At 47.7% G+C, this 26,018-nt stretch overlaps 2 protein-coding genes across 2 annotated transcripts in view; both read left to right on the top strand.

The window, feature by feature from the left end:
• Window positions 1-1,038: 1,038 nt before the first annotated feature.
• On the top strand, window positions 1,039-22,179 carry Psmd9 (proteasome 26S subunit, non-ATPase 9). Its single transcript, XM_021162902.2, has 6 exons — window positions 1,039-1,262; window positions 7,425-7,527; window positions 13,428-13,636; window positions 15,728-15,829; window positions 20,544-20,632; window positions 21,951-22,179. Exons 1-6 carry the CDS (start codon window positions 1,125-1,127, stop codon window positions 21,976-21,978), a joined length of 669 nt encoding a protein of 222 aa, XP_021018561.1. The 5' UTR covers window positions 1,039-1,124; the 3' UTR covers window positions 21,979-22,179.
• Window positions 22,180-25,595: 3,416 nt separating this feature from the next.
• Cfap251 (cilia and flagella associated protein 251) overlaps window positions 25,596-26,018 on the top strand; it is a 75,890-nt gene continuing 75,467 nt past the window's right edge. The window contains exon 1 of the mRNA XM_085837159.1: window positions 25,596-25,707. The gene's annotated coding sequence lies outside the window, so the exon portion shown is untranslated. The remainder of the gene's footprint in view (window positions 25,708-26,018) is intronic.

Consider the following 26,018-nt stretch of genomic DNA (forward strand, 5'->3'; position numbering starts at 1 on the left):
ACAAGGTCAGAGAGCAGAAGGTGAAATTATTTAAGGTCACATGGGCTATATAGAGTCGGTGTTAATAATCCAACTTTGAACACAGGTTGTACCATGAGCGATCCCCAGCCTGAAAGTGGCTGGAGATAAGGCTGAGTTGGTAGTGTTCCTGATCCCCAATATTGCATAAACCATACCTGGTGTATATGCCTGTAATCCCTGCCTGTGGAGGGAGTAGATGGAGTGTCAGATGCTCAAAGGCACTGGGCACACTAGGTTATAAAGAAGAAGGAAAAAAAAAGGTCTTGAAGTTTTGATGAGGACGCGTTGAGGGAGGTGGGAAATGGATAGAATGGGAGTGGGGGGTTGAGGGTGTCTGTGATCATGACAATAAGAAATAGAATATTCTAAAAACTTGGGGAGAGCTTCAAGGTCGTCTTCATCTACACAATGAGTTGGAGGCTTGCCTGAGATACAGCAAATCTTGTCTGAAAAAAAAAAAAAAAACAACAGAAAACAAAAAACAAATCGCTTGAAAGCCTCTTTTAAACACTCAGGGGCTTCGTAGATGTTAAGAACTGAAGTGTCAAGGCGGCAAGACTGGATCCTCTCACATTTATACAGCTGGTGTCCAGTTTATTCAGCCTTCAGCTGAGTGAATGAAAAAAGGTGTAAACCAGATGTGGTGGCTTTAATCCCAGCACTTGGGAGCAGAGGCAGGAAGATTTCTGAGTTCGAGGCCAGCCTGGTCTACAGAGTGAGTTCCAGGACAGCCAGGGATACACAGAGAAACCCTGTCTTGAAAAACGGGGTGGGGTGGGGGGTGGGGAAACGGACGGATGGAGGGACGGGGACAGAATGAAAAAGGAAGGAATGAACAAGAAAAGTGGAAATGAGTCAGGATAAAGTGGGAGTAAACGCCTATGTCCTCTATGGGTCTATTTATCTCTGCCGGGTCATCTGAAAACCACGTGGTCCATCTAGCCGGTGTTTCCGGTGACCCCGCCCACTTCCAAGCTCCACCCTTCATCTGTTTCCGTACTTGCGCGTTGGCTGAGCTGTTTTGGCCCCGGGGAGGACCCGTAGCCTCAGCTTCGGCTGGCGTCCGTAGCCGGGAAACCCGGAGCTCTAGCCTGAGATCCGCGATGTCGGGTGAAGACGTCCCGCACCGGGCAGAGTCCTCCGAAGCCCGTGCGGCCGCGGTCAGCGACATCCAGGAGCTGATGCGACGCAAGGAGGAGATCGAGGCGGAGATCAAGGCTAATTACGACCTCCTGGAGAGCGTGAGTGTGGCGGGGAGGACGGGGAGGCCTGCGGACCAGGCTCCGGGTCTCTGCCAAGCAGTGTCCTAGGGAGGCCTTTGCTGTGTGCCACACGCCCCTTTAAGCATTTTCTCTTCACGTGGGATTAATTTTCATTTTCGGAAGCATTAACTTTGCCATTTAAAGTTTTTTGGTTTTTTTTTTTTTGTTTTTGGTTTGTTTTTAACGCAGCCCCCAAGCTGGCTTCGAACTCGCGATCCTCTTACGTCATCTTTAAGAGTGCGGGAATCGCGGGCCTGTGCCACCATGATATCGGCCTTAGTGAAACTGCCTCGGTCGCAAGGATAGACTATTTGCTGAGGCATAGTGATAATCGCCACTGTCACTTTCTGTAGGTGACATTACCAGGTTTGGCCTTGCCACCCGCTTTTCTTTAGGACTTTATAAACGTCAACTGACAGAATTAATTGGGCATCTTGTTAAAATGCTCTTTGTAGCCAGGGGAGGCATCCCTATTTAAGCCCAGCATTTGGAGAGTGGAGACAGGGGGATCAGGATTTGAGGGCTATTCTTGCCTACATAGTAAGCTCGAGGCTGGCCTGGGTTATATTAGACCTTGTCTCAAAAAAAACAAACAAACAAAAAACAAAAAAAGAAAAGTAAAAATGAAATGCAGATTCTAGTTGGGCTAGGGAAAAGACTCCGGATTTTAAGAAAGCCCTCACCTCTGCTAATTGCTCCTTTAAGTGGAGCCAGATTAAGCACATTAACCTTACTGTAAAAGGGGAAACAGGGCCAGAGTGGAGCCAATGCTTGCCCAGTTAGGAAGGGGAAATGGTTGGCTCTGTGATCTGCTTACCTCCTAAGCAGATATATTTTTCATAAAACCCCAAGTCAGTGTGTAGAGGAAGGGGAAGCTAAATCACACTCATTGCTGGGCACAATGACGTCTGGGTGATGGGTGCCAGATGATGGTGTCATATAGAGGTTCTACAGGCCAGGTAGGTGCTGACCATGTGCCTAAAAGGTACTATCTTGTATGTGTGTTGTGCCAGGAAACTGTCACAGCAACATTGTTAACTTGTGTGTGTCCCTGAAGCTCAAAGGGGCGGAGTCAGGGGCTGGAGAGATGGCTCAGTGGTTTAAAGGCACTGGCCATCATAAGGACTGGAGTTCAGATCCAGAATTTACTACTGTGTAAGTCCACACACTCGTGGAGACGTTTAAACAGACACAAATCTCTTTAAAGAAAAAAAAAAAAAACCCATGTGTGTGTGTGTGTGTGTGTGTATATACACGTGTGTATGAAAGGAGAAGTCACTTGTTTAAAGTCACAGGCCTCAGGCTTGGTAAAGCTTAAAACAGATAAAAAGCAATTTTTTGTTTGGTTTTGTTTTGTTTTTCGAATGAGGGTTTCTTTTTGTAGCTCTGGCTGTCCTGAACTCAGAGATCCACCAGCCTCTGCCTCTCAAGTGCTAGGATTTAAGGCGTGCACTACCATCGGCTGGCAAAAAGCAATTTCTTAAACTGCAGTTACTTGCCTAGCTCCAGTAGAATCAGACATCTCACATATTGTCTTTTGGTATTGGCCTACCCTTTACTATTTATCTGGGTGTGGTGTTGCACACCTGCAGCTCGAAGCAAGCAAAAGCATGGAGATTGCCACATGTTCAGGGCCAGTCTGTTCTACACAGAGAGCTCTAGGACTATATAGTGGAACAGCAAGAGTCTGTCTGAACAAACCAGGGTTTGGAGAGGCTAGGAGTGAAGCTCGGTTTGTCGGATGCATGCCCCACAGACCTGAAAACCTGAGTTCGGTCCCTAGAACTCAAGGCTGTTACTGGTCCATGTCTGGGATCCCAACTGAACAGGCGGAGACAGGAAGATGCCCGGGTTTGTGGGCAGCCAGTCCAGCCTGTTTGATGAGCTGTAGACTGGTGAGACAGCTTGTCTCAAAGGAGGTAGATAGTGTTCCTGAGATGCCCCCTTGAGATTATCCTCTGACTGGCACATGTGTGGCACCTGCATACACACAAACCCATTAGAAACCAAATCAAAAGACGGAAAACTATAACTGTTTTCTCTTAAATATAAGGTAAGAGTGTATGTTAATTGCCTCTGGCTAATTTGTTTTTTGGTTGCTGAGGGCTTGAATCTTAAAATTTGTCTGCTCTGATTTATTTCATATTATTATTATTAATTTTTATTTTTTTTAAGGACAGGTTCCCAGCTGGGTGGTGATGTCTCATTTCTTTATTCTAAGTACTTGGGAGGCAGAGGCAGGTGGATCTCTTGAGTTTGTGGTCAGCCTGGTCTACAGAGTGAGTTCCAGGACAGTCAGGGTTACACAGAGAAACCCTGTCTCAAAAAAAAAAAAAAACAAAACAGAAAAAAAAGACAGGCTCTCAGTGTGTAGCTTAGACTACATATGTGAAACTCTGTCCCTCCCCCACATAAAAGTAAAAACAGATTATAAATGATAAGTTAGATATCACTATTAAAACTGATTTCATAATACTTAGTCAAGACTATGAGAAGAGAAGCCACAGGATGGAAGGAAATGGTTGCACACCCTCTCATAAGCTGGTGTCTGGGATATAGGAAAAGGAGCGATAAAACACAGTAATAAATACACAGATAGCGTACTTAGAACAGGGCAGAGGGTCTAAGTGGACGGTCCTTAAATTAAATACATATGATTGATAGAGAAGCTCTGAACACATTCAGGACATCGGTTAAAAGCTCCGTGTGCTCTTGCAGAGGACCTGGGTTCGGTTCCCAGCACTCACACATGCGTGGTAACTCCCAACCATCTGTAACTCCACTTCCAGGGTATCCGATGCCTCTTCTGACCTCTGTAGGCACTGCACACACATGGTGCACATCTGTCTGTAGGCACTTGCACACATAGAGGAAATCTTAAAGGCCCAGCATGCTGAACAGTCATAGTGTAGTTAAAATCACAGTGCCATACTCCCTCATACTCACCAGGATGGGGATAACGAAAATATGGGTAATATCTTAAGGAGACTATGGAGAAATTGGAAATACTATACAACTGTAAGATGGTGTGACTGCTGTCCAAAAACAGTTCGGCAGTTTCTCAAAAAAGTAAAACATAGTTAACATATAACTCAGAAAATACATTCCTCATTTGATATTATGATTGTTGCAAATATATCATCCAAAAATTCATACATATCTGTAGTGAGAACTTTGGTTTCTTTGGAAATGCTTGTTTTTTTTTTTTAATTTTGTTTTTGTTTTGTTTTTTTAAAGATTTATTTATTTATTATATGTAAGTACACTGTAGCTGTCTTCTGAAACCCCAGAAGAGGGCATCAGATCTCATTATGGATGGTTGTGAGCCACCATGTGGTTGCTGGGATTTGAACTCAGGACTTTTTGAAAGAGTAGGCAGTGCTCTTAACTGCTGAGCCATTCTCCAGCCCAGAAATGCTTGTTTTTGTTATAATCCCAAGTGCCGACCAGACCACAGCAGCTGTCTGTAATTTGCCTTGAACTCCAGCAGGAGCCTGGTTCTGCAAGCTGTAGCTTGATCCTGTGCTTGGGTGGCTTGGAATTGTGAGGGCTTTTTAGAGGATATATAAATGTTAGCGCTCTGAGCCGTGGAGTTGTTGTCAGTTGTTGGGTAGTTGTTGTTGGTTGCTGTTGGTTGCTGTTGGTCTAGTTGGTTAAGTAGTCCTATGCAAAGAAGAAATTAGATATCCTGATCAAACTTGCCCCAAGGAGCTAAGATGTTCCTAAAGAGCAGGAAGTAGTCTAACAATAACATCGCGCCCTTTCCCCTCTACCCTTTCCTCCCTCCTGTCTAGTCTTAGGGGGTTGAAAGGGTGGGAAAAAAGGGGTGGAAGAAAGAACCCACAAAGTAGCCAAAGTTAGGCTACACACATTGTTTAAAATAGCTAGAAAACAGGAAGCAATGCATATTCTCCAGCTAACAGATAAGTGAAACATAGTCAACCCATACAGTGGGGCTTTGAAGGTAACAAGGAGTAGTGAGTTATATATAAATACTTGTTCATGCTATGGGGTAAAATAACCCTTGAAAGCATTGTGATAAAGAAGATACAAAACACCTTGTATCGTGTGTGTTGTCTCTCTCATCTTGCTATGTATTTCTGGCTATCTCCCAGTACTTACTATATGGCCCAGGCTAGCCTTGAATTCTTGGCAGTTTGCTGCAGCCAACTGGGTGCTGAGATTATAGGTGGGCACCACTACACCTAGCTTCCTTTTTTGACACACATCTGGCTAAAAATCCAAGCTGGCCTTGAACTCACTCTGTAGTTCTAGCTGGCCTCCAATTTGTAATTTTCCTGTCTTGGCTTGCCTCAATGTTGGGATTATAAGTGGGTATCAGTGTGCTTGGCTTTGCAAGGTTTCATGTATATGGAATGTCCTGTTCTGAGTCTCAGATGTCCTCTGAAGGCTCCCATATTAAAAGATGGGTGCCCACGGTGATGCTCTTGAGACATAGTAGAACCCTTATGAGGTGCAGCTCTGTAGGTCATTGGAAGCATGCCCTTGCTGGGGTGGTTACTGTAGGTTGGTGGTGGCATGGCCTTGCTGGGGTGGTTACTGTAGGTTGGTGGTGGCATGGCCTTGCTGGGGTGGTTACTGTAGGTTGGTGGTGGCATGGCCTTGCTGGGGTGGTTACTGTAGGTTGTAGGTGGCATGGCCTTGCTGGGGTAGCTACTATAGGTCATTGGAGGGCTTTTTCTTTTTGTTTTTTCCTTCCTCCTAGGATCATGATGGAAGTGGCTTCCATGATAATGTTCTGCCTCTCCACAGAGCTAAAAACAAAGAGTCCCAAATAAACCTACCGACAAACAGACATCAAACAACACATTTGCCAAGTTCTGTTCTGAAACTCCAAAACTATGAGCTCCAATAAGCCTCTTCTGCCTATGTTGGTTATAATACTCAGACATAGTCTCAAAGTTTCAGAGGGACAGTGTGGGAGCCTGCCTCACATAAATAGTTGCTAAAGCTGGCCCTAAAGCAGAGGTCCCTCTAGTTCCAGTGACTCAGGAGGCTGAGGCAGGAGGATTGGTTGGTCCGGGAACAGCCTGGGTAACATAGTGAGGCTAAATAGAAAGTGTTAAACGAATGCACTGTTTTGAATAAGGAATAGATTTCCAATGTTCAGATCCAGAACCTGCTAGTGGATATCAAACACGAAGGCTCTCCATCCTTCCCTAACTCCCAGCCACTCGGTTTCTTTCCCTGGAGGCAGCCGGTGCCATCTAGTGATGGAAGGGATCTTGGTATGCCTGGTAGGTCTTTATTTCTAGAAGAGTCCAAACCCTGGTCCTAGCTGCATTCTCTGGAGTTTACTTCCTGTTGGGAGGGAGGCGTTGCAGAGGTCAGGTGAGGGATGGAGCTGAGAGAGCAGGCTCTGAAGGCTCTTGGAGTGTTGTGTTGTTGCTTTAGTTAATTGGTTTTGGAGAGATTATCTCATGTATCCAAGGCTAATCTTGAGCTCACTGTGTAACCAAGGTTGACCTTGAACTTTGATCCTCCTGCCTCTACATCCTGTACCACCACGTCTGGCTTTTGCATGGGAAGGGGGTGGGTGGGGGGATAAGTCCAATGTTTTATGTATGCTAGGCAAGCACTCTATCCTATATCCCTATCCCTACTTATTACTTTGTGTGTGTGTGTACTGTAGAGAATCAAATCCAAGATTGGCATATGCCAGTGCTCTACCACTGACCTGCCGTCAAGCCTTGCTTTGTGTACACTATTCTCATGCATTGCTTGCATTATTTTTTAAAGACTTCATTTTATGAATGTGTGTATAGTGTGGCCCGGGGCATTGATGAGGAGTGTATATGGAGGTCAGAGGACAGCTTTGTGCAGCTTGTGTGCCTTTTTCATCTTGATGTGGACCCCAGGAATTGAACTCAGGTTGTTGGTCTTTATTTGCTGATCCATCTCTATGACCTCATTGCTTTCATTATTAATACTTAATTAAGACTGGTACCCGCTGCAGAGGGTAGCTATAAGGACATAGTTACAGAACCTGATGTGTGCTAAAGACATCACTGTATGGTCCTCGTTCCTTTCATCATGAGTTAGAAGTACAAAGGTCTACGGAATTGCATTTTGGTGTTTTCACCTGTGAGATTTTTTTTTAACCACATCTCTTTCCTCCAGCAAAAAGGAATTGGCATGAACGAGCCGCTGGTGGACTGTGAGGGCTATCCCCGGGCAGATGTGGACTTGTACCAGGTCCGAACAGCAAGGCACAACATCATCTGTGAGTGACCCTCCCTGGGGCTGTCTTGGCTTGTGGTGGGGTGCTGAAGACATAGGGGTGATTAGCATTGAGTATTGCAAAGCTTTTCTGCTTTGACACAATTATCTTGTCAAAGTAAGGAACTGAGAAGCAAGGGGACAGGGTGGATGGCAGAGTTCCGTCCGTGTCGATGGCTTTATTTATTTTTTTTTTTATTTTACTTTGCTTCAAAGCTAAATGTGGTGGCACATGCCTTTGATCCCAGCACTCAGGAGGCAGAGGTGGATGGATCTCTGTGAGGTTGAGTCCAGCCTGGTCTACAGAGTGAGTCCCAGGCCAGCCAGCTGAAGAAAAACCCTGTCTCAAAACAAAACAAAACAAAACAAAACAAAAACAAACAACAAAAATTCAAGAACAAACAAACAAAAAAAACTTGGCTTCAAGCTGGGCATGGTGGCACACAGCTCTAAGGCTAGGTGTTTGAGGCCAGTCTGGGCTGCATATGAAAGTACAGAACGGGGCTGGGGAGATGGCTCAGTGGTTAAGAGCACTCACTGACTGCTATTCCAGAGGTCCTGAGTTCAATTTCCAGCAACAATATGGTGGCTCACAACCATCTGTAACACAACCACCTCTTGTGGTGCGTCTGAAGAAGGCAACAGGGTACTCACATACATAAAGGATTTTTTTAAAAAAAAGTAAAACAACAAGGAATGAAAGCTTTACTTTGTTATGGGACTTCATTGACTTAACAATGGAAGCCCAAATCAGTCACTCCCCAGCCCCATGGAGTCCATGAAGTAGGTTCCCACTGTGCAAATAGAAAAGACCCAGGCTGGCTCTCAGACTGAAGTATCAGTATAAAGGCCAGTAGAACCAGTCTGCCTGTCTTCAGGCCCTTGGCTCTGTTCAGGCAGGAGACAGGCGACAGGAGGAAGGGTCCTGGCCTCCCACCCTGAGTGTGCGTTAGCATTTTCCTGCCAGGAAGGCTGGGCAAGCTGTTCCGCTGCAGGCCCATCACTCTCCTGAGGGGGTCTTACACACAGTCTTTGTCTTAATGAGGTACCTGTCAGAGAATGGCACCTGGGTTTGTGTTCCTGCTGTAACAAGCCACAGGACTGTATTGTCTCTGACAGTTCTGGAGGTGAGACAGCCAGAAGGTCTGCTGACAAAATCCAGGTGTCAGTGGGACTGGCTCCCCCTAGGGGCTGGGGCTGGGGCTGACGCTGGGGCTGGTGGTATATCCTTTGTCTTTGCAGAGGCCACCTGCGTTTCCTGGCTCCTGGCCATCATCATCCTCTGTCTTTAGAAGTAGTGATCACATCTTTCTAGCCTTTGCTGCTGTTACAGAATCTTGTCCTCTCCCCCTCCTGCCTCCCTCTTTAGCTTGTTAAGACCCGGGCCCTCCCAGAAAATCCAGGTCGTCCCTTCTCTCAGGGTCCTGAGGTCACATGTGCACCGGCTTTGGGATGAGGGTGTGAGCATCTTTTACTTGGCACTGGTAGATAATCAGCTCTCCATCCCAGCTATACTAGGGGGTCAGCCACCCACGGTTTGCACTTCATGATTTCCGCTGAGTATGCCCGACTCGGGCTTTATCCACAGTGTTTTGGTAAAGGAGCTGCCTTTATAAGCAGGGTGCGGAGTAATATGCACGCTCCCTTAAAGCCACAGTGTGGGAGAGAGCACCTCAGAACATCCTTTTTCCCCTGAAGATTCTGATATTAAAAAGGTTCAGTCTTACAGGAAAACAACTAAGGAGATGCAGAGAATAGGGAAGCCATGTGAAGACGGCACATGTGAGGGGAATTCTGAGATGCAGAGAATAGGGAAGCCATGTGAAGACGGCACATGTGAGGGGGATTCTGAGATGCAGAGAATAGGGAAGCCATGTGAAGACGGCACATGTGAGGGGAATTCTGAGATGCAGAGAATAGGGAAGCCATGTGAAGACTGCACATGTGAGGGGAATTCTGAGATGCAGAGAATAGGGAAGCCATGTGAAGACTGCACATGTGAGGGGAATTCTGAGATGCAGAGAATAGGGAAGCCATGTGAAGACGGCACATGTGAGGGGAATTCTGAGATGCAGAGAATAGGGAAGCCATGTGAAGACTGCACATGTGAGGGGAATTCTGAGATGCAGAGAATAGGGAAGCCATGTGAAGACTGCACATGTGAGGGGAATTCTGAGCTTAGCCCCAAACCTCTGAGCCCCCAGGGATGGGGCTCACCCCCTCTACAGAAGCAGGGCCTGGAAGTTTGAGGAGTGCTGGTTTCCAGTGCCAATTAACTCCGTGTTCCAACAGCATCTTCCTGCTGACTTGAACTGCAGCAGTATTAGATTCTCTGTGTTTGTGTGTGGGTGTGTGTGGGCGCACATGCCCTGCTGGGAGTAGAACCTGGGGCTTCGTGCTAGAGCTTACTGTACCACTTAGGCTTTTCAGCTATGCTTAGCCTATTTCTGGACGCTTTACACTGTTCTACTCCATGTTAATTTTATATCATCTTAATGACTTTATTATGTGTTAATAATATGATTGAACAATTCCCCCTTATTAGTATTCTTTTGAAAGACAATTCCCACAAGTTTAATGTATTCTTAAACATGGATTTTTCTTAGGGAACAATCCAAGGCTTACATCGAAATTGGGAAAGTAATACAGAAAGGTCTCATATGCTGAGTCCTTAGTCGCTAATCACCAGCAAGTGCTAGCATGGTACATTTGTGACAGCTTAAAGTTAATTTTGAAATAGTTGCTGCAGAGGTGTTTACCCAGGCAATGACAACCTTTTGAATTCTGATATGGAATTGTAATATATCAGCAACTCAGTCATTGGTCCTCTCACCCACAGCAATGTGGAGAATACAGATTGTGTCTTAAGACAGTGACTCTACTGTAAACCTCCCTGGCCTGGGGTCTGGTTTTCCCCCCTCACATCTGCCTCTGTGGACTGAGTACCCAAGTCCCCTAATGCCTGATGGCCCTACCTTTGCTCACAGTGACAGGCAGGCTAGATGGCCACACAGCCCCACAGTCACAGGCTCCTGCAGAGTTGGAGAGTCTGTGACCCAAGGGTGTCACATGTGGATTGGCTCTCAGGGTGACAGTAGCAGGCTGCCTTGGAGATTCCAGAGTGAGTTCTATTGATCCAGTGGCCTGGGTTGAATAAGGAGTGGGATCCAAAGAAGAAGGAAAATATTTTTTTTTAGTTTTAAAAGGACATTAAATGCTGGCTGCTTGCAGGACCAGTCTCCAGACAGGACCTGCTGGACGACCACGGTGATTCATTTTTTTTTTTTTAAGATTTATTTATTTATTATATGTAAGTACACTGTAGCTATCCTCAGACACTCCAGAAGAGGGCGCCAGATCTCGTTACAGATGGTTGTGAGCCACCATGTGGTTGCTGGGATTTGAACTCTGGACCTCTGGAAGAGCAGTCGGGTGCTCTTACCCACGGAGCCATCTCACCAGCCCCACGGTGATTCATTTTGTTTTAATTTTTATTTACATGTATAGGTGTTTTGCCTGCATACGGCATGTGTGCCAAGTGCCTGCAAAGGCCAGAAGAGGACATTAGATCCCCTGGGACTAGAGTTACAGACAGTTGTGAACCTCTATGTGCTGGAAATTGAACCTGCGTCCTCTCCAGCGCTCTTAACTGCTGATCCATCTCTCTAGCCCCTGATTCAATTATAAATTAGCTTTTAGCACTAAAACTTGGAGGCAGTCTCCTTCTCAAAGTCCTCAGTTTTTAGCCTTTCTAGGAAAATCAAAGATTTGGCAGCACTAAATCTGCCTCTCAAGCCTCGTCAGTTGGCAGGAGCCCAGTAGTAGGTGCCTGACCGACACTCAGCATCCCACACATGGCTCACTAGACTCTTGTGTCTTATCTCCCTCCTCTATAAGAATTTAAGAGGAAAAAAAAAAAAGACAGGCTTGTATGTACTTGAGGGTAACCTTAAAATACTTAGCTGAGCATGGCCTTGAACTTTTTTTTCTTTTAAAGATTTATTTAATATTATACATAAATACACTGTAGCTGTCTTCAGACGCACCAGAAGAGGACATCAGATCTCATTACGGGTGGTTGTGAGCCACCTTGTGGTTGCTGGGATTTGAACTCAGGACTTTTGGAAGAGCAGTCAGTGCTCTCACCTGCTGAGCCATCTCGCCAGCCCAACCTTGAACTTTTGATCCTTCTGCTTCTGCCTCTTGAGTGCGGGGAATTACAGGCAGGCACCACCACGTGAGTTTTATGTGGTGCTGGGGATCAAACGCATCTCGTGGGGACTCAGCAAGCTCTACTAACAGAGCTACACGGAGTTCCAGTGAAATCCTTCCAGCAGACATTCTTCCTCAGCCTTGTTTTGTTGTGTCTTTTCCCTGAGACAGTCTTAAGTACCTAACACTGGTCTCCTGATCCTCCACCTGCCTCCCCCTGATCCTCCCCTATCTCCCCCTGATCCTCCCTATCTCCCCCTGATCCTCCCCTATCTCCCCCTGATCCTCCCTATCTCCCCCTGATCCTCCCCTATCTCCCCCTGATCCTCCCCTATCTCCCCCTGATCCTCCCTATCTCCCCCTGATCCTCCCCTATCTCCCCCTGATCCTCCCCTATCTCCCCCTGATCCTCCCCTATCTCCCCCTGATCCTCCCCTATCTCCCCCTGATCCTCCCCTATCTCCCCCTGATCCTCCCCTATCTCCCCCTGATCCTCCCTATCTCCCCCTGATCCTCCCTATCTCCCCCTGATCCTCCCCTATCTCCCCCTGATCCTCCCCTATCTCCCCCTGATCCTCCCTATCTCCCCCTGATCCTCCCCTATCTCCCCCTGATCCTCCCCTATCTCCCCCTGATCCTCCCCTATCTCCCCCTGATCCTCCCTATCTCCCCCTGATCCTCCCCTATCTCCCCCTGATCCTCCCCTATCTCCTCCTGATCCTCCCCTATCTCCCCCTGATCCTCCCCTATCTCCCCCTGATCCTCCCCATCTCCCAGGTGTTGTGATTGCAGATGTGCAGCATCCTGCCCAGCCACTTGGCTTTTGTGTGACTTCTGTGGTTGTCCCTTATTTGTATTTGAGGTCAGGGCATAGTTGCAGCTGGATGGAACCTGATTTCTACTCACCTTTCAGGTCTCAGCAGGGGCTGTGCTGCATTTGAGGGGCCTTCTTGCTGTTCTGAATTATCCGGTCATCCGATGTGATTGTAGTCACCTGTTCTGTAGCTGCCTTGCTCACTAGACTTCCTCACTAGTGAGGTAGGCCCTGTGTCTGGCTCACAGATTTCTCTGTTCCTCAGACTCTGGCTTTGTGTCTAGCACCTAGTAAGCACTTCTTAAATATTCTGATGTGTTAGTTCCTTTTTGGTTGCTGTGACAAAATACCTGATAAAAGAAACTTAAGGCCAGTGTGGTGGTGCATGCCTTTAATCTCAGCACTTGGGAGACAGAGGCAGGAAGATTTCTGAGTTCAAGGACAGCCTGGTCTACAAAGTGAGTTCCAGGACAGCCAGGGCTACAGAGAAACCCTGTCTCGAAAAACCAAAAATATAAAAAAAGAAAGAAAGAGAAGAAAAGAAATTTAAGAAGGAAGTTTGGCTCACAGGGGCAGAACAAACTTCCCACTGGAGAAATCATGATGGTAGGAGCCTCAGGCAGCTGGTTAGAAGAGTTGAATGTTGGTCCTGTCTCGTGGGATGGTGCCGCCCACATTCAGGGAGGACTGTTCTCTCTTCAGTTAAGCATCTCTGGAAATGTCCTTCCATAAGCTTCCAGGGGCTGGTCTTGGACAATTCTAAATCTCATGAGGTTGACAACTACACCATTGCAGTGAGTGAATTCAGCTGTCCCATCTCATCTGTCCTGTGACCTGCGCTATCTTCCCTTGCCCCTGACATGGTGTTCTCTCTCCAGGTCTCCAGAATGATCACAAGGCACTGATGAAGCAAGTGGAGGAGGCCCTGCACCAGCTACATGCTCGGGACAAAGAGAAGCAGGCTCGGGACATGGCTGAAGCCCGAGAAGAGGCCATGAACCGAGGGCTGGCCTCCAACAGCCCTGCCTTGCCCCAGGCCTTTGCCAGAGTGAACAGTATCAGCCCCGGTTCCCCAGCCAGTATTGCGGTAATCTTGTTGGCTCTCCCAAATCCACTCCTAGCAGTACTGAGAGTTAGGTAGCCCTGGGCTTCGGAGCCCTGTCAGAAGCCAAACCTGTCCTCTCATTCTGTGGCTCTGAATTCCTTTATTCCTTTAACACATGCTGGCCAGAGCTTGGTGTACATAGGGTCAGCCCGTGGACTCAGGGAGAGACCTGTTGTGGGACCATCTGGGACACAGTGTAGAAAGTGATACATGCCCCAAAGAAGAAAAGAGGTGTCCTTCTTGGAACCATTTTCCTGGACATGGAAAGAAAAAAAAATGACAAGAGCTTAAAGCGATGTCAGTGTTCTTTGATAGATCCTAGAGCAGCATTACTGTGATGGGCTGCTCCTGCCATGTGTGACCCACTAAAGGATACAGAGGAGTCACAGAGCTGCACATTTAACACCGCAGCCAATTTCACAGTATTTTTATTGGTGCTGAAAAGAAGCCAGTCAGGACTTGCTGAGCACCAGTAATTTTGTCTGCACAGATCTGCCTGTTCTGTGTCTTTCATGTGAAGACAGCTGTATGGTGTGTGCTTTCTTACTCTGTCTGTTCCCACGGTTCATTCAGGGCCGGGTCACATATGAGGCCTTCATTACATTTTATGGCTGAGCAATATCCATTATGTGATAGGCATGTTCTTGTTGGTCAGTTAATGGATATCTGGATCTCTTCTGCTTTGGGGCTATTACACGTAATGCGGCAATGAATATTCATGTAGAAGTTTGTATGTGGCTGTGCATGGATATTGAATACCATGGCTGCTGTGGGTGGCACCACTGCTCTCTCTCTGTGATCCTTGAGGACAAGCCACACATGGCTCCTGGGAAGCACAAATGGGTTCTTTTCTTTTTTCTTTAGTATTTTGAGACAGGGTTTCTCTGTGTAGCCCTGACTGTCCTGGAACTCCATCTGTAGACCAGGCTGGCCTCAGACTCACAGACATCCACCTGCCTCTGCCTCCCCCATTAAAGGCATGTGTCACCAGACAGAACTGGATTCTGAATTTGGATCCTACAAATCATCGCAAGACTGGGGGATAAAGGGATGGCTCAGTGGTTAAGAGCACTGACTGCTCTTCCAGAGGTCCTGAGTTCAAATCCCAGCACCACATGGTGGCTCCCAGCCGTCCGTAACTAGTTTTAGGGGATGCCGTTCTCTCTTCTGGCCTCCATGGGCACCTGACATACAAGTTCACAGACACTCAAGCAGGCAAAATGCCTAAACACATTAGATAATAAAATCAAATAATTAAAAAAAAAATAACCACAAGCTTAAAAACGGTCACAAGGCCACTGGGTATGGTGGTATACGTTCATAATCCCAACTACTGAGGCAGCTGAGACAGGACTTACACAAGTTTGGGCAACTTAGGAAAATTCTGTTTTGAAATAAGATCGTCAAAAGACTGAGGATGTAGCTGTTTGGTAGAGCTCTTGCCTGGATTGGATTCCTACTGCTGTGAACAATTTTTAAAAAGCAAAAATAAAGTCAAGACATAGGACTGCAGACTGCACGTCAACTCTATTTAGTCAGAGCTGGATTCGCAACACCCAGCGCCTGACTAGTCGGCCTCTGGTGGTGTTTGTTAAAGAGACCAGGAAGTAGTGTCTGTAATCTTGGGATCTGAAGTAAAAGGACCACACTGGTTCTGGCTGGCCTTAGGCCTATGGCTGCTGCTTAGGGACTCACTCGGAGGACCAATGTTTGTCTTCTCAAAAAAAAAAAAAAAAAAACCCAGGTCTAAGCTGCTTCCTTGCCTTGAACCTGCCTCAGAAGCTCCAGAACATAGCTGGAGCTTTTGATGTGTCCTCACAGTGTCCATTGGGTACACCTGACACCATTTGCTAGGTCTGTTCTAGAAGGAACCTCCAGAATGAGGCACGCGCTCACTCCCTGATCCTGTGCGAGGAGTTGAAATCTTTGACCTCGTTACTTAGAGCCTGCCATTCTCTCCGTGTAGGAAACAAGCTCTTGGTCTTGACACAGAGTTGTAGATTAAGCGGTACAAATGACCAGAAAATGCATCCAACCTCTCGGGTTGGTTTTAAATTTTTCTCCTGTCTTTAGGGCCTGCAAGTGGATGATGAAATTGTGGAGTTCGGCTCCGTGAACACCCAAAACTTCCAGTCACTGCAGAACGTGGGCACAGTGGTGCAGCATAGCGAGGGGGTAAGTCGGGGTGCCCTGGCATCCGGGTGTCCCACAAGTCACAGAGGCCTGCTGCTCGCACAGATCAGGGAGTAGGGTGGAAGTCCAGGAGCAGGGTGCCACAGATTCAGGCTCTGGTCCAAGGATGACACAGTTTGCTCAAGGGCTGGATCACTGACTCCATAACCAGGGCTCCATCCCCATAAATGGCACCCCTCTAAAGCCCAGTCTCCTACTCCATCACACCAAGGGGCTAGGTAGTTAGCCTTTCAGTATGAGAGTTTTCCAGAGGGAAGCAGGAGTTCAGCCCATAGCGCTGCGTATCTGTCTGTCTGGGATTTTCCGGCCCAGAAGCTGTTGGGGGGATCCTCACTGCTGACAGTAATGGCCTTGTCTCTCTCTCCCTGGAGAGCTTTTTCTCCCATTTGCCACATTTGTGTCTTACACAGCTGAGTCTTTTACACAGTTGATGGCTCTCCTGGTCCTCTTGTCTAAATTCCTCCTCTCTGTCATCCAGTAACTAAGCTAAAGGCTGTCTTATTTTGGCACATGCCCTGTTCCCCTGCAGCTGTTATTGGGGTCCAATTCTCCCTCACTGCCTTCTCAAGACCTTGTGATGTTTCCAGCTTCACCCAGGGTGGCCGGCCACGTGTGCATGTGGTCACCTGTAAAGAAGGGTGGCCGGCTCTGAGAGATCATTTGTATTTAAGGCCGTCTTATTGTGTCTCAGGCTGGCCTGGATCTCACTGTGTGGCCTAGGATGACCTTGAGGCTTCTGGTTGTCCTTCCTCCCGTGCACTGGAATTACAGTGTGCTTGGCCATGCCTGGTTTTATGTAATACTGAGCCATCTCTCCAGCCCGTGGACATAGGTTCTTATTTTTCTGACACATATATTTCCCAGGAATTTATTCTATAATTAGTTTAGTGTAATTAGACACACATTACCAAGTCACTTTTCCCGCCAAATGGAGGGTAGTAGTTGTCCCGGAACCATTTATTATTATGAATACTTTACCCACGAGTTTACACTGTCACCTCTGTTAGTATCAGATATCTTCACATGTGGGTGGTGGTCTTATTTGTTCTGACCCTTTTTGGAGTTGCTTTGAAGAATCCATTTGTCCCTGTCTGCTTTCCTTTAACACCTTGCTATAGAGTGAGTCCAAGGACCATTTGGAAAGTTGGTAGGCCAAGACCACAGATGCTTGTCTGTCTGGTACAGTGGCTCTAGGCCAAGACCACAGATGCTTGTCTGTCTGGTACAGTGGCTCTCAACCTTCCTAACGCTGCCACCCTTTAATACAGTTCCTCATGTTGTGGTGGCCCCAACCATAAAATTACTTTTCTTGCTACCTCATGACTGTACTTTGGCTACTGTTAGAAATAGTAATATAAACATCTGTGTTTTCAGATGGTCTTAGGGGAGCCCTGTGAAGTGGGTGTCTCACCCCAAGAAGGTTGCAACCCACAGGTTGAGAACCACTGGTCTCGTTGGACAGCTCAGCCATCCCTGCTGGCCCTGCTGGTTCTGGCCCAGAGGCTTCTGTGAGGGTCAGCCAGGACACCCTCAGACACCATGGCCACCCAAAGGGTCCAGCGAGGCTGTACATCCACTTCCACCCGATGGTCAGCCGGAGCCTTCAGTTACTCATCCTGCGGCTTCGTACACCACTTGAGTGCACTGCCTCAGGCAGCGAGAGCAGTGAGGGGCTGCATCACAGAAGATGCACAGTTATGTCTTTCTTACCTCTTAGTGACTTGCTAGGTCCAGCCCACGACTGGGGAGAAGGGAATTGGACCTCCTGAAGGGAGGCATGTGAGAGGACTTGGGGCCTATCATTAAACTGCCCAGGAGGGCTCCAGCCCCTCTGCTCGCCCTGCCCTCACTTGTCCAGTTTGTGGAAGCTTTCCTTGTGTTAGCAGTCCCTCATCTCTGTCATGTCTTCCCAGTGTGTCTGTGGCTGTCCAGCTTGCTAGCCTGCTGTTCTTCATCATCTCAGTGACTTCATCTCTGTGATAGTAGGACTCACCCACACCTCCCGCTTTCAGTTTTGTCTCCTTGCTTTTTGAGAAATGGTCCAGTATATCTCTGGATGATGGCTTTGAGTTCTTCCTGTAGTGAGAAGTGAATCTGAATGAACTTGCCTCTGCCTCCCAAGCATAGGGATTACAGCCATGCACCGCCATGGTGGCTTTGTGTAGTGCAGGAGGGAGACCAGGGCTCCATGCATGCTAGGTGAGTGCTCTGCCAACTGAGCTACGCCCAGTTCTTTTTCCCACGCCTATTTTGAGATGCTGTGGTTACTCATTTCTCTTGTGTCCCTTGGTATACTTTGATGCTCTGTGGATGTCTGGGCCCATTGTAGTCCTGGCTGTCCTGAAACTCACAGAGATCCTCCTGCCTCTGCCTCCTGAGTGCTGGAACCAAAGGTGTGTGCTGCCACGCCCAGTGCGCGTATTTGCAGATGTGTTTTTAAAGACATCCTGTTACATTCTGAAAGTGGATATGCAGACCCATGGAAAACAGAACCAAAGCACAAAATTGGCACAAAGTCTTTAGGTTTGTTTCCTGTCTTCCTTTTAGCTTTTTTTCAAAAGACTTACTTTGGGGAGTCCCAATGTGCCCGTTGTATAAAAGCCAAGTGGCCATGGTAATTTTTTTTGTTTGTTTTTGTTTTTGTTTTTCGAGACAGGGTTTCTCTGTATAGCCCTGGCTGTCCTGGAACTCACTTTGTAGACCAGGCTGGCCTCGAACTCAGAAATCCGCCTGCCTCTGCCTCCCAAGTGCTGGGATTAAAGATGTGCGCCACCACAGCCCGGCGGCCATGGTAATTTGTAAGCCCTGCTTGAGAGTCAGGAGTCTGGGTTCTCATTGTCTCTTTGTGATTTAAACAAAACAAAACCCCAAGTATGGCTATGCTGTTAGCATTTCTGAAGTTTCCAATTTTATCAAGATTCTGCTTTTGTAGAGCAAACTGTTTTCATCAGCTTTCTTTCCAGAAGTGCAGTGTTTGGATCAAACGCATATATTCTCAAAGTGCAAGCAATCTTGATGGGAAAAAATTTACTCTCTTGACCCTAAGGGTGTGTGGTTCAGTGGCAGATCCCTTTTCAGGTGCCTGGTCATGGGTTTGATCAACAAAAGTGTTGTTGTTGTTGTTTTGCAACAACAGTTTCTGTGTAGCCCTGGCTGTCCTAGAGCACACTATGTAGACAGACTGGCCTCACAGAGATCCAATTACCTCTGCCTACTGATTGCTGGGATTAAAGGGGTGCACCACCATGCCCAGCACACTTTTTTTTTGGTTTTGGTTTTTTATTTATTTATTTATTTTTGTTTGTTTATTTGTTTTTGTTTTTCGAGACATGGCTGAGTTCGAGACCAGGCTGGCCTCGAACTCAGAAATCTACCTGCCTCTGCCTCCCGAATGCTGGGATTAAAGGCGTGTGCCACCACGCCTAGCTTTTGGTTTTTGGTTTTTTAAATACGTGTTGTGTGCACACTTGCGTGCACCTTTATAATAAAAACAATGCATATTTAGTTTAGCCACAGGAATGGAGTAAATTCTCCATTACATATTACAACATGGGTATTGAAAACATAATACCAAGTGAAAGAGACCAAACAAGAGGCCATACAATTCCTCACGAAGTTGTCCTAAAAAGCAGATCCAGAAAGCTAGAAAGGAGATTGGCTGGTGGTTGCTGGGCGGGAGGCTGAGGGCGAGGAGGACCGTGTCCTGATGGTCTTTTGGATGACACAGACCCCTGCGGTTAGGAGGTGGTGATGGGCCTGAGAGCACGAGACCCACTGAGCCCTGCTTTACTGTATATAAATTGTGTCTCGGTAAGAAGCGTATACTACATATTTATGTCACACACAAATTCACATTGAAAAAATGTTTAAAGTAAAAATCAAAACCCTGTGTCTCTCTCTCTCTGTAACTGCCTCCCCTCCCCTCCCATGTGTGCTTGCTTCTGGACTGGGGGCTGGGGTCCAGCATTGAACAAAAAAACAAAGAGGGGGACCTTGCTTTGAGAGCAGACATGAATTCAGTAGTTCCGGACGAGCAGTTTCATATCCTGACCAGAGGTGACAGGGAAGCCTTCGCAGGAGGGCTGGAGGGGAGCAGTGGGTCCCGGTGTAGTTTGGGGTAGAAGGAGAGTGTTCCGGAGTAAGGACTGCCCCTCGGTGTGTATAGAAACTGATCTGCGGAGTGGCCACTAGAGGGCGCCCTTCAGCTGGTTCTCAGGCCTTGGAGGCAGGAGGATCAAAGCAGCCAGACTGTTGATTGGTGCTCAGAACCATGAATCTGGGAGGTGACCAGGGGCCAGCCTTGGAGTCACTTACAAAGAAAATGATGACTTTCTTTTCCTGGGCAGCAGCAGGGAGCTGCTGTACCGTCCCAAACTGGGGAGAGTTTGTCTCAGAGATTGCACGGTGCTAGTGAGAGAACAGGTTTGGGGGTGTGTCTAGCATGTGGGTCTGTGTCCTCATAGGGTCTCAAGTAGGAATCAAGTGTAAGATGCTGGAACGTAAGGAGACAGTTCTCATTCAAGTCGACATAGTTCCTACCATGCTTTTACCCTCCTACCATTTTGAATTTCTTCATGGTTCATTAATGCTGGGGCCCAAAGTGGTCAATTTCATGGTCAGAAAGTGGTATCTCCACATACTGAGTCCTCTTGAGTGGAAAGAAGCAGAGGCTGGAATGACCTTCTTTGCCTTTCAGAAGCCCCTGAATGTGACAGTGATCCGCAGAGGAGAGAAGCACCAGCTCAGACTGATTCCAACCCGCTGGGCAGGAAAAGGACTGCTGGGGTAATGCTGGGCGCTGTCTGCTTCCCATGCTCTCACACCCTGACACCCATAGAGAGTGTGCTCAGATAGAGGGCTGGGGATGCTGGTACCCATAGAGAATCTGCTCAGATAGAGCTGGGGATGCTGGTACCCATAGAGAGTGTGCTCAGATAGAGGGCTGGGGATGCTGGTACCCATAGAGAATCTGCTCAGATAGAGCTGGGGATGCTGTACCCATAGAGAGTGTGCTCAAATAGAGATGGGGATGCTGGCACCCATAGAGAGTGTGCTCAGGTAGAGGGCTGGGGATGCTGGTACCCATAGAGAGTCTGCTCAGATAGAGGGCTGGGGATGCTGGTACCCATAGAGAGTGTGCTCAGATAGAGGGCTGGGGATGCTGGTACCCATAGAGAGTGTGCTCAGATAGAGCTGGGGATGCTGGTACCCATAGAGAGTGTGCTCAAATAGAGATGGGGATGCTGGTACCCATAGAGAGTCTGCTCAGATAGAGGGCTAGGAATGCTGGCATCCATAGAGAGTGTGCTCAGGTAGAGCTGGGGATGCTGGTACCCATAGAGAGTGTGCTCAGATAGAGGGCTGGGGATGCTGGTACCCATAGAGAGTGTGCTCAGATAGAGGGCTGGGGATGCTGGTACCCATAGAGAGTGTGCTCAGATAGAGGACTGGGGATGCTAGCATCCATAGAGAGAGTGCTTAGATAGAACACTCAGGTCCACTAAAGGATAGCCATCCCCAGAGTGCAGAAACTGGTGGTTAATAACCTTTTTTATGAATGAGGCTACAGGCAAGAGTTCTCAGGTTACCTGGGAGTCTCACTTCTCAATCCCTGGGCATTGTCTTTAAGAGAAAGAAAAGTGACCAGTGCTCAGCAGGTAAAGGTCTTTCTGCAAATCTCTGACCTGAGTCAGATCCCAGGACCCACTTGGTGGAAAGAGAGAACTGACTCCTGCAGGCTCTGTGTGCCACACATCCAGACTCTCTTATATACACAATGAAACATTGTAAAATATACATTAAAAAATACAATCCTTAAGCCAGGCGTGGTGGCGCACTCCTTTAATCCCAGCACTCGGGAGGCAGAGGCAGGTGGATTTCTGAGTTTGAGTCCAGCCTGGTCTACAAAGTGAGTTCCAGGACAGCCAGGGCTACACAGAGAAACCCTGTCTCAAAAAAACAAAAAACCAAACCAAACCAAACCAAACCAAACCAAACCAAACCAAAACCAAAACCAAACAGTCTTTAAAAGAGAAGTGTTCACCTGCAGGTTTCCTAGGATGGAGCTGTCAGGCTTGAGCCGTGTCTCTGTTTTCTCTTACAGCTGCAACATTATTCCTCTTCAGAGATGACTGTTTCCTGGGACCTGCGGGAAAGCTGCCTCAGCTGGCCCTGGGCTTGGGCCTGGAGGGATTTCCTCATTCTCTAGGCTCTCTCAAGTGTAAGGATCAGGAGGAGAATGGTCGAAGCCTGGGCATCGGGTGGAAGAGACGCTTTGGCTGCCTGATGTAATCTCTGGGTTGAGGCATTATTAAAAGTGTGATTTGTGCCTAGCTACGTCTTGTGCAAATTAGGCCATAGCCTGCCTGGGAATTCTCTAGATTATGAGCCCATGAGTGGGGATGACTCTGGCGAGTGATGATTTGATGTCATTTTCTTTTTGGAGACAGGGACTCAGTGTGTAATTCTGACTATCCTGGAACTCCCTGTGTAGACCAGGCTGGCCTCGAGCTGACAGAGATCCCCCTGCCTCTGCCTCATTTGTATTGGGATTAGAGGCATATACTGACATGGCTGGCTAGGCTCTGAGGAATATGTATTATTATACATATATAATTTATACTTATTTTTTAGAATTTCGTACGTGCACATAGTACATTTCTATATTTCCTGTCATCTCAAGTCCCTCTCAGACCTCCCCTCATACCCACTTCCCAGGTTCTTGCCCTCTTTTGTTCTTTTTCTTTTTAAATAAATAACCTACTAAGTGCCATTTGTGCTGTCGGTATGTTCATGGGTGTGGGATCTTCCACTGGAGGAATGTGGTCAACCTTCCAGAGACCACACCCCTAACCTCCACAGGACTTGAGTACCCCTACTTTTCCTTGGAAGCAGGGTCTCATGTAGCCCAGTGCAGCCTCAAATTTGCCTTGAGGCTGAAGCTGTTCTCTTCTGGAGTTTCTTCCCCCAATGTCCAACTGAAGTATCGCCCACCGCCTAGGGGTGGGGCTTACTGGAGACCGGATCTCACAAGTTCAGACTGGCCTGGAGCTCAGTGTACCCATACTGGCCTTACCCTTGGGGATCTTGCTACCCTGGTCTCCTGGTATTCTAGTGTATGCCACCAAACCTTGTTATAGGTTAGAGAAACCATCAGATAAAGCCAGTCTTGGAGCTGTGTGATTGTGACCACTGTTCAGTCCCACCAGGATGCTGCCCCGTGAGCTCACAGCCAAGCCCTGAAGGAGTTGGGAATGAAGTCCTGCAAAGCAAACGAGTTCCTGGGCCGCAGTCGGGTTGATTCTTGGGCGGGAGACTGAAAGCCGGAGCTCAGACTCTACTCTAGGCAAGTGTCCCTCCGTGGGCTGAGCAGCCGGCAGTCTCTACCCTGGAGCAGTGCATTAAGAGCCTGATGCATCCTCTGAGGCTGAGGCTGTGGAGTCACCGTAGCCCCATTAAGAAATCAGCAAAGGACAGGTGGTGGTGGCTCAAATGTTTTAACCCCGGCACTTGGGAGGCAAAGGCAGGTAGGTAGATTTCTGAGTTAAGGCCAGCCTGGTCTACAGAGTGAGTTCCAGGACAGCCAAGGAAGGCTACACAGAAAAATTCTGTCTCAAAACAAAATTTGCAAAGGTCACAGGTCACGAGGCCTTGCAGGTTACCCAGTGTGATATTGGCTTCTTCAGTAGCCCACTGGAAACCAGCAAGCTTCCTTTACTTCCACAGTAAAAGACCCCGCAGATGGGCCTGATTTGGCTTTTATAGTTGAGCCTCCCCACCGGGTGGTGGTGGTATACACCTTTAATCCCAGCACTCAGGAGGCAGAGAGAGGCAGGCAGATCTCAGAGTTTGAGGCTAGCCTGGTCTACAGAGGGAGTTTCAGGACAGCCAGGGCTACACGGAGAAACCCTGTATGGAAAACAAAAATTAAAAAAAACAAAAAAACAAAATTGAACCTCTCGGGATCAGCATGGGAAGCTAGGGGGTGCTTGCCTGATGCTGAGGTGACTGCGTTGATGGTTGCTGCTTCCTTCATGGCTTCCTTTCTGTCTTTTGAGATGGTAAAATTGGTGTGGGTGATTCCTAGTGACTCCGTTTTTCTTCCTTTCTCCATGTGCCCCAGTTATCTCCCCAGTTGCCTCCGTTTCTGTTTTGGATGTCTGGCCCTTTCTACAATCCTTGCATTGGATTTCCGCGGGATGGAGGCAGAGACCAGCTTTGTCTGATGGCAGTCAGTACTGACATGTGCTTCCTGCTTTGACTCTGGCACACACAACTCGAAAGCCTCCCCTAAGCTGCTTCATCCAGACAGCCTCCCGCCACCCCTCTCCCGTAGCCAGACTGGCTCTGTTTACTAGTGTTTGCTGTTTCAGTTGTGGGTTATAAATCCAAGTATTTTCCAGACTCTTTATAAGTCCCACACTGTAATAAAATGCAGCTTGTACCATTCAGTGCATCCTCTTTGAGATATGCATGTGATCACGAGACCTGGGGCATGGCGTGGTGGTGGACTTGTCCGTAGTCATTCATATTCTCTCAAAGAGGCTGCAACAGGCCTTGGACTGCTCAGAAAGCCACCTTTGGGCTCCTCTAGGACTTGCTTCAACAGGAATAACGCTAATGGATGTAACCAAGCTGGGCTTGTGTGGTAACAGCAAGATGGTCCACATAACTTCAATCCCAGTTTACTAAACTCTGCATGCTGTGCCCTAGTGAGAAGGTGGCCAGTTGTATGTAACATTGGTGAGGCCAAAAACTTGGGTTTTAGCACTGGGAGAATTTTATTAACTGCTTCATACCACTTCTTGCCTGGCTTCCTGGAGAGGCATGAACACACATCTGTTCACCTTGAACTGACGGCAAACTGAAGGAACGGTCCACCCAAATCAGCCCTGTGAGCCCGTGAGCCTTCTGGGTTGCTTAGAGGCACATCTGGCTCTCGACACTGTGGATATGCAACTCGCAGGCAGCTAGCTCCACTGAAATCTGCTTTCACACAGTAAAGACTTGTGTGGTCCAGGCTGACTTTGAACAGACTCTTCTGGCTTCATCTGCCTAGTTCTGGATTTGTAGGTGGGACATCATGTCTGGCCCAACGTCTAGTTTTTTGTTTTGTTTTTTGTTTTTAAGATTTATTTATTTATTTATTTATTTATTTATTTATTTATTTATTTATTTATTGTATGCAAGTACACTGTAGCTGTCTTCAGATACCCCAGAAGAGGGCGTCAGATCTCATCATGGATGATTGTGAGCCACCATGTGGTTTCTGGGATTTGAACTCGGGACCTTCGGAAGAGCAGTCAGTGCTCTTAACCACTGAGCCATCTCTCCAGCCCCCCACGTCTAGTTTTTATTTATGTATTTATTTATTCACTCACTCATCCGTTCATTCATTCATTTATTTGACTGCTTTTATGACCCCCGGAAGGGCTTCCTGACACTTGAGGGAACACCACACCCAACCCCCACCTCCGAGTTTTCTGAGCAGGTCTCTGTTTCCCCTCCCCTCCGAATGCCCAATCTGGAGAAAATAACTGCAAACACTACTTTCGTTACATCTTGTCCAACTTTAGGAAAGTCAGAATCGCAGTAGCTCTTGCAGAAGTGTCCTTTAGGAAAAAGCTGTGGCGCGAGCCCGGCAGGGGTCAGGCTGGTCCGCCTCGAGGCCGCCTTCTGGGCACGTGATTACCATCCCGCTTCCTTGCTTTCCTGCCCCGCGCAACTAGCTGTTGCCATAGGGACGGAGCTTGGTTGGCAACCGTCACTAGGGAGCATGGACAGGAGCCCCTGGAGGTCTCTTGGGATTCCCCGAGGCAGGACGACCCAAAGCTTTTGAGAAAAGAAGTGGGAGCGTCCCTGTAAGTGCGAAGTGGAGGGTGCGGCTCGGGTCGGGGGTCCGGACCAGGTAGGGGGCAAGGGTGTGGGACCTGGGAGGTCCCCAGGAAAAGAAAGTGGTGGCTCCTGGACCTCGTAGTAGGATTGACCTGCGCACCTGTGGCATTGTCCCCGCCTGGGCGTGGAAAATGTCCAGGCGAATGTGCTGGCAAAGTGGCATTTTTTCAAACAGAAGAACTAAATTCTAGCTCTGTCGTAAATCGCACCTACCTTTCCTTTCCTTTCCTTTCCTTTCCTTTCCTTTCCTTTCCTTTCCTTTCCTTTCCTTTCCTTT

Source organism: Mus caroli, unplaced genomic scaffold (genome assembly GCF_978045245.1).
Source record: "Mus caroli unplaced genomic scaffold, Mus_caroli_1 scaffold_4, whole genome shotgun sequence".
NCBI classification, from domain to species: Eukaryota; Metazoa; Chordata; class Mammalia; order Rodentia; family Muridae; genus Mus; species Mus caroli.

Bases quoted from the DNA above. Each gene is read 5' to 3' on its own strand.
- Psmd9 (XM_021162902.2), top strand. From the start codon at position 1,125: ATGTCGGGTGAAGACGTCCCGCACCGGGCAGAGTCCTCCGAAGCCCGT. The intron at 1,263-7,424 runs GTGAGTGTGGCG...TCTTTCCTCCAG, and splicing joins ATTACGACCTCCTGGAGAGC to CAAAAAGGAATTGGCATGAA. The intron at 13,637-15,727 runs GTAATCTTGTTG...TCCTGTCTTTAG, and splicing joins GTTCCCCAGCCAGTATTGCG to GGCCTGCAAGTGGATGATGA.